At 43.3% G+C, this 12,500-nt stretch overlaps 1 protein-coding gene across 3 annotated transcripts in view; it reads right to left on the bottom strand.

The window, feature by feature from the left end:
- Window positions 1-12,500, bottom strand: part of pex5la (peroxisomal biogenesis factor 5-like a) — a 96,887-nt gene that overhangs the window by 18,947 nt on the left and 65,440 nt on the right. For all 3 annotated transcript variants that reach the window (XM_048251653.1, XM_048251654.1, XM_048251652.1), the window contains 2 exons: window positions 5,548-5,664; window positions 3,057-3,200 (listed from right to left, as the gene is read on the bottom strand). In XM_048251653.1, coding sequence (XP_048107610.1) covers window positions 3,057-3,200; window positions 5,548-5,664 — 261 coding nt within the window. The remainder of the gene's footprint in view (window positions 1-3,056; window positions 3,201-5,547; window positions 5,665-12,500) is intronic.

The following is a 12,500-nucleotide window of genomic DNA, read 5'->3' as shown; positions in this document are numbered from 1 at the left end:
TGCACAAATGTGCGATTTTCCCATCCTCACCGACCTTGTCATGATCATATGATGCCTCCTTGCTGCTTTGTCGTCTACATCAGCCTTTCTCAAACTTCTTTGACCTGAGGCCCAGTCAAGGCATACTTTGGGGTCATAGGGCCCACCTACATGAACCCACCCCTCCTCCCACCCCCATTAAATTATCATAATGATATCACAATTATTTTTATTTTTTATACTATATTGCTATACATGCACTTCAAAACAGTGTTTAAAGTGCTAAGATTGTTCACAAAAGTTTGTGCAAACATGCACATCAGAGTACTGCTTTACTAATGTAAAATGTATATAATTAGGCCTACAATAGTTTCATTGTTTTTGCATTGTTTCATGATGCTTGCATGAGAAATAATGCCGTTGTTTTGGGATGTTGGGATGCAAGCATCATACACTGATAGAATATTTATATGTTATTTAATTACATTTAATTTGAATGCCTGAATGTAAGGATTCAGGAGACATAATACCAGCTTTTGTGAATGGTAAATGGCGGATCAGATCATGCGTAAATCACTGATCTCGAGATCTTTAACTATCTTTTACTAAGACTAATTAATAGCTTTTGGCTGACTTTAATACTTTATGCCAAACAGTGTTTTATATAGTCTGTGCTCTGTTTTTTATGGAAGTTGCATAAATCCACGTTGTTCTATTAAATGTCGTTTCATAATTAGCCTTCCAATAGGTTGAAGCTTAGCTTTGCTACCAACGTGCACACGCATGCATTGAATAAACGCTCATACCACAACTTAATTATATGCCTCTATGTTTGATGACACCAAATTAACAAGTATTTCCTACTAATTGCAGAAATGTTTGTTTTCTTTTTCTGTTCGCGTCTCCTTGACCAATTGCACAGCAAATTATCAGACGATGGCCCTGGAATAATTTCACTCTGCAGACCATTGTCCACATTGCGGACCGCACCGTTTGACAAATGGTGACCTGCATGCTGCCATATTAAGGCCTTTTTACGGTGTGTTTTAGCCGGGTTTTCGCGTAGAAGGCTCTGTAGAAATCTGGCACCCTATTCAACAAAGTTAAACTGAAGAGCGTGCCGTTCACAGACACCAGAATGAACGAGTTCACAGTAACGTTCATCAGGCAGTAGTAGCCTAATACGAATGCGTTCAGTTCACGTTAAGCTCCAAAATACATATGAGCAGTGACTTTCATTCAATGAAGCGTTCAGGCACAACACTGGGGAGGGTAGCTAAAGTTGACATCTGCCCTGACTGAATACTGATGAATAATGAAGCCCGAGGCCCACTTGCGGCGCCGCAGTTCGTGGGCTACCGTTGCATTGTGGGGAATGGAGTATTGATGCGAAACAGCAGCAGGCGGCTGTGGCCTGCGTGCCGGTTGTAATACTAATCAAATATCATCCCAGGGGCCGTAGATAATTCATTCGCGGGCCTGCCTTGACTTTGACATGTCTGATCTAAACCCACAAGGACATCTGAGCATCTAAACCCATAAAGAGACCAGAGACCTGAGCATCTAAACCAACTAGGAGACCAGAGACCTGAGCATCTAAACCAACTAGGAGACCTGAGACTTGAGCATCTAAACCAACTAGGAGACCTGAGCATCTAAACCAACTAGGAAACCAGAGACCTGAGTATCTAAACCCATGAAGAGACCTAAGCATCTAATCCCATGAAGCGACCCGAGACCTGATAATCTAAATCTATGTGGAGATTTGAGACCTAAGCATCTAAACGCATGAGGAGACCTCAGCATCTAAACCCTTGAAGAGACTTGAGACCTGAGCACCTAAACTGATTAGAAGACCTGAGACCTGATCATCTAAACTGATTAGGATACCTGAGATTGATCATCTAAACAGATTAGGAGACCTAAGTATCTAAACCTATAAGGTGATCTGAGCATTTAAACCGATGAGGAAACCTAAGACCTGATCATCTAAACCCATGAGGAGACCTGTGCATTTAAAAATGATGGCTCTGAAGTGCACTGCTGCAACTGGACACAACTGCCAGCGGACATCACTGTCTGAGCATGCTTTGGACATCACATGCATCACTGTCTGAGCATGCTATGGACATTACATGCATCACTTAGTGCTGGGCGGTATGACCAAAAATGTATATCACGGTATTTTTCTAAATTCTTACGGTTTCACGGTATATGACGGTATTTTTTCCCCCCATGCATAATCAGATGTTCAGCATTTTCTACAGGTTGAGGGAGGAATTGCTGCAGTACACTGACTAAGGATGGTCTATTTTACTGTCATGATGTAGAATAACTCCACACAAGTGGTAATGCAGTTTTGCATGGCCCCAGAAAATGATGCTGTTTACAAAGAGCCACTCATGATTCTAATGAAGAATCTAATCAGAATGCAAAAACAATTGCAGTCAAAAAACAGAACTTTTACTGTGCAAATTTCACAAACATCTTGTGTAGCTGGCTAGTAATCAACATTACTAGCCAGCTAGTTACAGCTGTTAAAACAATCTCAATAGAATTTTTGTGACGGTAAATCCAGAAAGGGTTAAAGCGGCGCAGCATTCCAAACGTTGTGTAATCAAATACACCGGTATGGCGGTATATTAAAAATTCATATCATAACGAACATATACACCGGTATACGGTGTGAACCGGTATACCGCCCAGCACTAGCATCACTGTCTGACAATTCTATGGACATCACATATGATATAGATGAGAAGCAAGATCAGAACAAACACAACATTACAAATAAAAGATCATGGAATAAAAATGTCAATAAAGAAACACAAAAAAACCAAAACAATATATACTTATACTGCTACACTGCAGCCTGACTACACCGATGGTATGTTATGTTGCTCCTCACACACACACACACACTCACACACACACAGGCCCTCAGCTTATCTGTTTCACTATTCTAAAGTGTGTCCACTTGTCTCTCACACACACCTTGGGCTTTTTCACACAGTGGAGTGTGTGTTCTGTGGTAGCTGGTGTGTGTGTGTGTGTGTGTGTGTTGGCTGTGTGCTGACCTCAGAGTCCTGGGGGTCCTGTAAGATGGCGGACTCCAGCAGCAGGACTGCGTTGGGCAGGTCGCCCTGGCGACGCTTCCTCACCCCCTCCTCAAAAGCGTTGGGCCACTCCTTATACGGGTTATCAGTGTGGAAATAGTAGCCCTGCACACACAGAGGACAGAGAGAGAGAGAGAGGGATAGAGGACAATAGAGAGAAAGAGTGGGGGAGAGAGAGAGAGAGAGGAAGAGTAAGAGACAAGGCCATTTAATTTATATAACGCATTTCATACCAAGGCAGTTCAATGTGCTTTACACAGGCGGCAGTAGAGTATCACACTATTTTATAACAGGAAACATCAGCAACTCACAACAATTACAATATAAGCTTAGTAAAAGCAGTAAAATCAGAGAGGGAGAGAGAGAGGAGAGAAAGAGGGAGGGAGAGAGAGAATCAATACAGGAGACTCCAGAGGATGTCAATTTGTGGACGTACTGTAAGGCAGTATGTGTGTTAATGTGGTGATCTGTGTGTGTGTGTATTAATGTTGAATGTCGTGATCATATGTGTGTGTAGAAATGTTGTGTGTGTGATTGTGTATGTACTGTATAAATGTTGTGAGCAGGTGTGTGTGTGTGTGTGTGTGTCCTTGCTGGCAGTAGTTGAATGAAGTGTTGGTGAGAGTTGCTGTGCTTGAGATCTGTGGCTGCCTCAGAGTTTTATGAGTTATATATCCCCCTTAGCCAGCACACACACACACACACACACACACCTCAGCCAACATCTACACACACACCTTAGCCAGCATCAACACACACACACACACGCACACACACAGCCAGCATCGACCCTCCCTCCTAAAATCACCCTGTAAATGTTAAAGTGTGCATTTCTCCCCCTCATATTACCCTGATGGGCTGCAGCCAAGTGCACTCACATCCACTTTGTAGTCGCGCAGCTTTAAGTGGCGTAAAGACACATAAAGGCCTCTGCTCAGAGTCTGGACTTTCAAACTACCAGAGCTTCTCTGGAGTCATTAGTGTATTCACATCAAACATCAGCCTGCACAGCGCCTTTCTCTCTCTCTCTCTCTCTCTCTCTCTACACATCACACACACACACACACACACTCACACACACACACACATACACACACCACACATACACACACAGACCACACATACACATCACACACACACACACACACACACACACACACACACACACACACACACACACAGACACACACACACACACACACACACACACACAGACCACACACATACACACACACACACACACACACACACACACACACACATACACACACACACACACACACACACACACATACACACACACACACACACACACACACACAGACCACACACATACACATCACACACACACACACACAGACCACACACATACACACACACACTACACACACACACACACACACACACATACACATCAAACACACACACACACACACACACACAGACCACACACATACACACACACACACATACACACACACACACACACACCAGCCGTGACCCTACTCAAAAGTACTGTAATTACACACAACTACGACTACACTGTCAACCCAGCTCAACCTCTGAAACCCCACATGTCAGTTGTCCTGTGGAGAAGATCTTTCGTGTGATTAAAGAGTATGAGCAGGCTGAGCAGTGTGTGTTGATGTGTGTGTGTGTGTGTGTGTGTGGTGTGTGTGTGTGTACGTGTGTCAGTGGTGTGTGGGTCCATTCAGGAGTGGCCCCCGCTCACTCAATATGTAAAATCCTTTGAAGGCATGAAAACTTCGAACTTCAGACATTAAATTAAGACAAAATTATACCCGACCTGCTTGTTTTACAAAATAATGCTTTTTGGTTAATGTAGCCTAACATTATTACATTATCCTTATTGAGCTATGTAGAACAGGAACAGAGACAGAAACCTTCCTAATTAAATCAGCCTACCCATAACATCACTTGTCAAATGCCGCACAAGCACAATGTGTTTAACTTTTACACCGCTGGCTGTGGGCTAACAGTTTAATGTGTGCTACACGTGGCCTTTGTGGATCATAAAATACTGGTAGGCAGACTGACTCACTGAGCTACCTGTCATTGGGTCTTGTGCCAACACTGAGCCTAGGCCAAAACAAACTGGTCCACTGCTCAGTGCGCATAAAGCAATCTATTGCTTAAAGTTTGGGAATTGATCTTGAAGTTACTTGGTTAGGCTAGGAGGGCTTACCAGTGCCGCATTTGTGACAAGCTTTGAAATGGCTTCACAAGAAGTGCACAGAACATAACCAGCACTGCTGTCATCTTCTTAAAGAACCTTATATCTTAGATACTTCCTATATTTCGCTTTTCCCTGAGGAGTCTTTTTTATTTTTAATTCTTCCTTCTCCAGCATCTCCATGTAGCACAATTAGTCAGCCCCGCACACCACTGGTGTGTGTGGGTGTGTGTGTCGTGTGTGTGTGTGTGTGTTTACCTTCTCCATTGGTGATACAGTGGACGGGATCTGTGGCTGATCATTCTCAGTCAGCCAGTTCCGTCGAGCAAGCTCCTCCCACTCCGCCTGCATCTTATCCCAGAACTCCGTATCCGACTGGAGAGAGAGGGAGAGAGAGAGGGAATGAGGGAGAGAGAGAGGGAATGAGGGAGAGGGGGCAGAAAAAGAGAGCGGAAGAGTGTGAGAGAGGGAGAGAGAGAGGGAATGAGGGAGAGGAAGGTGGTTCTCTCAATGGGGACGGACCTAATTAGACCTCTTAGAAGTTTCTAGACTCCGTGAGTCATGAGGGGAAGAGAGCAGTGAGCACAGAGCAATGGCCCAGAAGACACACACACACACACACACACACAGGCATACACACGCATGTACGAAGGCACATAGACACACACACACACACACACACACATACAGCATCCTCAGAGCCACTGTACTGCTGTGAGATTAATGAGTCGAGCTGTAACAAGCCTCACTAGGCCACCTCAAACCAGACCCAGAGGAGAAAGAAGGAGAGAGAGAGAGAGATAGAGAGAGAGAGAGAGAAAGGGAGAGATGGAGAGAGAGAAAGAGAGAATGGAGAATGAAGCTATCTTCTTCTTAGAGTGATGGATAGCAAGGCAGAGTTTGAGCGTGTCTGTGACAGCTAGAGAGAGAGAAAATGAGTGAATGAATGAGTGAGTGAGTGAGTGAGTGAGTGAGTGTGAGTAAGTGAATGAGTGAGTGTGAGTGAGTGAGTGTGAGTGAGTGAGTGAGTGAGTGAGAGAGAGAAAGTGAGTGTGTGTGTATATGTGTGCATGACAGAGAGAGAAAGAGTGAGTGAATGTGTGTGTGTCAGAGAGAGAGTGTGTGTGTGTATGTGTGTGTGTGAGAGAGAAAGAGGAATGAGAGAGAGATAGAGAGAGAGAGCGAGGAAGAGAGAAGAAATATCTTGCCACAGCTTCATTAGCTGTTCTCTGATGCAGTGAGAATCCCAACAGGAGCTGACAGCAGGTTCAACAACTGCCTGACTGCTATAGGGCCTGTGGATGCTGTGTGTGTGTGTGCGTGCATGAGTGCGTGTGTGTGTGCGTGCGTGTGTGTGTGCGAGTGTGTGCGTGCGTGCGTGTGCTGCATGACCTGGGGTTCTCTGAGGAGATGAGAGTAAAGCTGTAATTGGCAGGTGCTGCAGGTGGAACAAACAGCTCGTTAGCCACCCTGATAGCACCATGGGGGATGTGTGTGTGTGTGTGTGTGTGTCCAGCCCTCTCTGTTGTGTACCAGTTTACCAGTAGAACTTTGTAAAAAAAAGTATGTCTCTAAGTATTCAGGTTGATATGTATGTGAGTGTTAAGGCTGATGTGTGTTAGTGTTAAGGTTGATATGTGTGTTAGTGTTAAGGTTGATATGTGTGTTAGTGTTAAGGTTGATATGTGGGTTAGTGTTAAGGCGTTAAGGCTGATATGTGTGTTAGTTGGTGTTAAAGTATTAAATGTGTGTGTTAGTGTTAAGGTATATGTGTGTGTTAGTGTGTGTGTGTGTTGTGTGTATTGTGTGTGTTAGTGTTAAGGTGGATATGTGTGTTAGTGTGTGTGTGTGTGTGTGTGTGTGTTAGTGTTAAGGTGGATATGTGTGTGTTAGTGTGTGTGTGTGTGTTGTGTGTATTGTGTGTGTTAGTGTTAAGGTGGATATGTGTTAAGCCTGATATGTGAGCTAGTGTTAAAGGGATACTCCAGAGCAGTGGTTCTCAAATGGGGGTACGTGTACCCCTGGGGGTACGTGAAGGTACTGCAGGGGGTACGTGAAATTTAACCCGTAGAAGCAATTGACAAAGTGCGTCAAAAAACAGCCTTTATTGTGTGACAGAGCAGAAGTGGGTCTTTCTAAGGAGACCAGGCACTTGTCTGTACGTTAAAGTATGAAGATTAAAAAAATCCTGAAATGAAATTGCATCATATTTACAGTCTCTGCGTTCACCTGCGCACCCATTACTCTCGTTTGAATAACTCGCGAACCCGTGAACGCATAGATATGCCATGCAGGTTAGATGAAAGAGGAGACACAGAGCTATCATTTGATACCAAGTACATCCTTCTAGGTTATACAACAGACAAAGTGACAGCAAAATAATAATTTCATATAACTCGACTTACCTCACGTTTTTGTCTGTTTTTGTGGCAAAGCATGTTTTATAATCCAACGCTATTGTGTGTGTTTCTCTATGGCAAAGGATGTTCATAATCCGGTTTTGAGATCTAGCAAATTCCTGCATGGCATTCAATTCAAAGGCTCACATTGCATCCCAATTTGTTCGACAAAGAAACACCTTTTTGCCTTTGCTTTGTTTATGGCAGCACTTATGAGTAAAAAGTTGTAAGAGAATCATGAGTGCAGACAGGCACACACCGTAAACTTCGGGTCAAGTCCAGGTCAGATCAGTTCGTGTTCCAGATATGGAGCACAGAAAAGGTCATAAATAAAAAAATGGCTTTTATTTCTGTAAGGCGCACACCACATATGTCTGTAAATTGCTCAGCCCCAGAGAATCCCTCCACCGTGGCAATGATATTGCCAGATTCAGGACAGTCTGCCCTACACACATGCAATGCATGTAGAGCTATGAAGCTTGCTGTGGTGAGATACATGTCAAAATATAAGATTTTTTACTATACACTTTTTATATTTTAATTCTTTAAAAATCAAAATAAAATCAATGCTAGTACTAATACTAATAATTGATCAGCTGGAGACTTCGCTCACTGCCATGCACAACTGAAAGGCTGAGGGGAAGTCATTTGTTCCCTAGGGTTGAACTGTTCAATGCCTCACTAAAGGGAAGAGGAGAGAGACTTCTCTGCTTAGTCTGTCTGCCTCTCCACCCTCTCCATGTTTGAGTACTGACTGCCCACTACTGCTTTACTACTGTTTTACTACTGTTTTACTAATATCCACAGCCTAATGTTTTCACTACTGTTTTACTGCTACACTGTTTTTCATGCTATATTAGCACACATGATCAATGGCTGCGGTCAGGCTTCTGCTACAATACTGAATGAATGAATGGCTATAACCCTATTACCTCAACCTGTTCTTGCACTGACATAGTTTTTTTATATATTACCTTGTCTACATTATACTTTACTCTCCTATTTGTCCATATTATTTATGCTGGTCTCTAGACCTTATTCTTGCACTGTTGCACTGTTGGACTAATGTTGGACTACCTTTTGCACCTTCACCATGACACTCACTCCCTTTAGCACCTTACCAGTCCCGGCCCTGTCACTACAAGCGTCTTATGCTTGATCACCCTCAAGCACATTGGACTTTTTAAATGTAATTTATATAGTGTATTTAGTATTTAGTTTTGTTAGTTTTCTTATCTTTTACTGTCTTTATTGTACAGTGGAGTTTAGTTATATGTTTACACTTATACTTATGTTTACTATTTCTGCTGTAAGTGCATGTTGTGTGTGATGTCTGTATGCTACTGAAGTATCTATCTATCTATCTATCTATCTATCTGTCTATCTATCTATCTATCTATCTATCTATCTATCTAATACATGAAATGATGGCAGATCTGGATAGCCTAGACTAGCCTAGGAAAAAAGCAATATATAATATGTGTGTGTGGCACTTACAATGACCAGAATAAATCCTTATGAATAAAGGTAGTGAAAATGCCCTAAAAAAACTAAGGGTTAAAATATACATATATTTAAAAAGTAGAATCCATGTAAAAATACTTTAAAAAAAAAATATTCAATAAATATTTCAGGAAAATATAAGTTGTATGTGTATGTGTTTATTAGTTCCAAAGTTTAATAAATTAGACACTGATGGCACAGTGCTCTGTTTTAAGTCTTTTTCTCAACTAAAAATGCTTTAAGCTGGTTAGGGGGTATTGCGCTGAAAAATATTTCAGGGGGCAACACATCACTGAAAAAAGGTTGAGACCCACTGCTCCAGAGTAAAACCAACCTGATCAAAATATAATTACACTTCTGTGGTAGTGTCGTGAGGGTGCCTTCACACAAACCGAAGTATTGTAAATTCGTAAAATAAATGTACAGAGGGGTTATTACAAGACCTGTTTCTGAAGGAAGCACATTTTATGACTTTGTGTTCCAGTGGGCGGTATTTAGTGTTAAGGTATACAGCTGTGGAAAAAATTAAGAGACCACTGCACATTTTTCTTATGTCATCCTACGGTTGCTGAGTGACATTCAAATGAGTTGACGGTCATATTCAAATTTGCAGTGGTCTGTTAATTTTGAATATGACTGTCAACTTATTTGAATGTCACTCAGCAACCATAGGATGACATCAGAAAAATGTGCAGTGGTCTCTTAAAGCTGTATGTGTGTGTTAATGTTGAGGTATATGTGTGTGTTGCTGTTAAGGTTGTATGTGTGTGTTAATGTTGAGGTATATGTGTGTGTGTTGCTGTTAAGGTTTTATGTGTGTGTCAGTGTTGAGGTATACTGTACATGTACAGTATGTGTGTGTTGCTGTTAAGGTTGGAGTGTGTGTTGATGGGTGAGATATGTGTGTTGGTTGGGGCTGATGCCTCTGCTGTCCAGTAAGCGGGCAGCCTTTATGACTAATCTGTGATCGCAGCAGACTGAAGGAAAGTAAGCAGCTCTTGGTTTATGTAAGTCAGACAGATAATCATATCAAGAGCCGCTAACTCCACTGCTCTGTCCCAAAAATAAAAGCATCTGACAGACAGATTTAATCCCCGACTTCCTGCTGAGGATGTCTGTGTGTGTGTGAGAGAGAGAGAGAGAGTGTGTGTGTGTGTGTGTGTGTGTTTGTGTGTGTGTGTGTGTGTGTGTGTGTGTGCATGTGTGCGTGTGCGCATGTGTGCGTATGTGCGTAGTGTGTGTGTGTGATGTGTACTGAGTGACTGAGTATGTGTTTATGTGTGAGAGAGAGAGTGTGTGTGTGTGTATGTGTGTGTGTGAGAGTGTGTGAGAGTGTGTTTTGTGGGTGGGTATGGTGCTGTCACTCAGAGAGGGTTTGATATGGGCACCTCAGAGACACACACACACATACACACACACACAGAGTTGAACACATGCTCACACACACTACAGCACACTCACACATACACATATTAGAGTACACACAAAGAGCTGAGCAAGTAAGCACGCACACACACGCACACACACACACACACACACACACACACACACACACACACACACACACACACGAGAGCATTGATGAACTGTCAGGGACACAGAGGTGAGAGAAGACTACCTGCTGCTACGTAAGCACATCTGCCATTACTCATAAACTTTAACTCACGCATGCACACTGACTGACCTGCTCTCACACACACACCGTCCGCAGTTCACCGCAAAACATAAGAAAGGCAAAGTCACAAACAAAATGTGTTGGAAGAGACAAACTACCTCAAATCAGCTCAAGCCCCTTCTAAAGGAGCTTCCTCAACATAGGCTACACAAAGACACACAAAGCAGTTTGCTCACCTTACTCCTGCTGATTTACTTTAAGCAATCCTGGACGAGCCCCCGTGTTCATGATAATGACCCAGGCTCAGAGGGGAGCCCGATGTTCATGATACGACCAGGCTCAGAGGGAACCCGATGTTGTTAATGACCCCAGGCTCGTGGGGAGCCCCCGTGTTCATGATACGACCCAGGCTCGTAGGGAACCCCCGTGTTCATGATACGACCCAGGCTCGTAGGGAGCCCCCGTGTTCATGACACGACCCAGGCTCGTAGGGAACCCCCGTGTTTATGATACGACCCAGGCTCGTAGGGAGCCCCCGTGTTCATGATACGACCCAGGCTCGTAGGGAACCCCCGTGTTCATGATATGACCCAGGCTCGTAGGGAACCCCCGTGTTCATGATACGACCCAGGCTCGTAGGGAGCAAACAAGAAAGGGACGGCAATAACAGATGAAACTTCAACACAGTTATTGACTAATAGAAAATGAGGGCCAGTTGTGGTAATGCTTTTGCGCCCACTTCAGGTGTATTTGTTTCGTAACATGCGTGTAAAATCATTGCAAGGTATGTACAAACAGGCCGTATTGAGGTCAAAGCGCAGACTGCCTCTCGCGGGAGCTGAAATTGGCAAACTACGCTTTTCTGTGTCATGCATATGCATTCATGGGAGGATTCAGGGGAAAGTGGGAGTTTAGCGTAAAAAAATGGGAGGGGAAGCGCAAAGAGCGCGGTATGTACAAAAACTGCTTGTGAAAGCGCACGTCTATTCTGCCCCTAAAAACTTCCGCCTTGTAAAAGCAGGTGTTAATCCAAATTGCAGTTAAATGCGACAAAAAGAGAACCTTTCAAAGTCAACAGAATCGCTATTTAGAGCACCAGTTTTGTGTCTTTATACTATATCAAAAGCAACCTTAACTTTCGTTGGCCTTTCGAATGTCTTACTTTCACTTTCACGTCATTCACTTAAACTTTCCTACTTGCCAGATTTGACCAATCTTCCATAGCCTACATTCACAAGTAGTTTGAGTAGAACTACTGATCTTCATTATCTCCCTGCACAAAATCTGTGTGTGTGTTAATGTTGGTTAGAGTGTCTGGATGTGTAGGGGTGAGCAAAAGTGTGTGTGTGTGTGTGTGTGTGTGTCAGTGAGTACAAGAGTCAGAGAGTGAAGTGAGGCTGATGGTCAGGCCTATATAGTCCAGGCCCACTGCAGGTGTGGCCATTACAAATGAACAACCCTACAGTCTCCCCACAGTCAACGCACAGGCCTCTACATAGACAACAGGGGTAGCAGAGAGTCGTCACACATGCATGCACACACACACTCTCTCTCTCTCTCTCTCTCTCTCTCTCTCTCTCTCTCTCTCTCTCTCATACACACACACACAGTTAAAATATGGACACTGGACTATGCATTCAGTTTGTATCAAAGATCTTAGAGTCTTAGAATCTTTGGTTCATTTTGAATTGAAC

This window comes from Alosa alosa, chromosome 9 (assembly GCF_017589495.1).
Source record: "Alosa alosa isolate M-15738 ecotype Scorff River chromosome 9, AALO_Geno_1.1, whole genome shotgun sequence".
Taxonomy (NCBI): domain Eukaryota; kingdom Metazoa; phylum Chordata; class Actinopteri; order Clupeiformes; family Clupeidae; genus Alosa; species Alosa alosa.
This window is presented reverse-complemented; position numbering and strand designations above follow the sequence as displayed.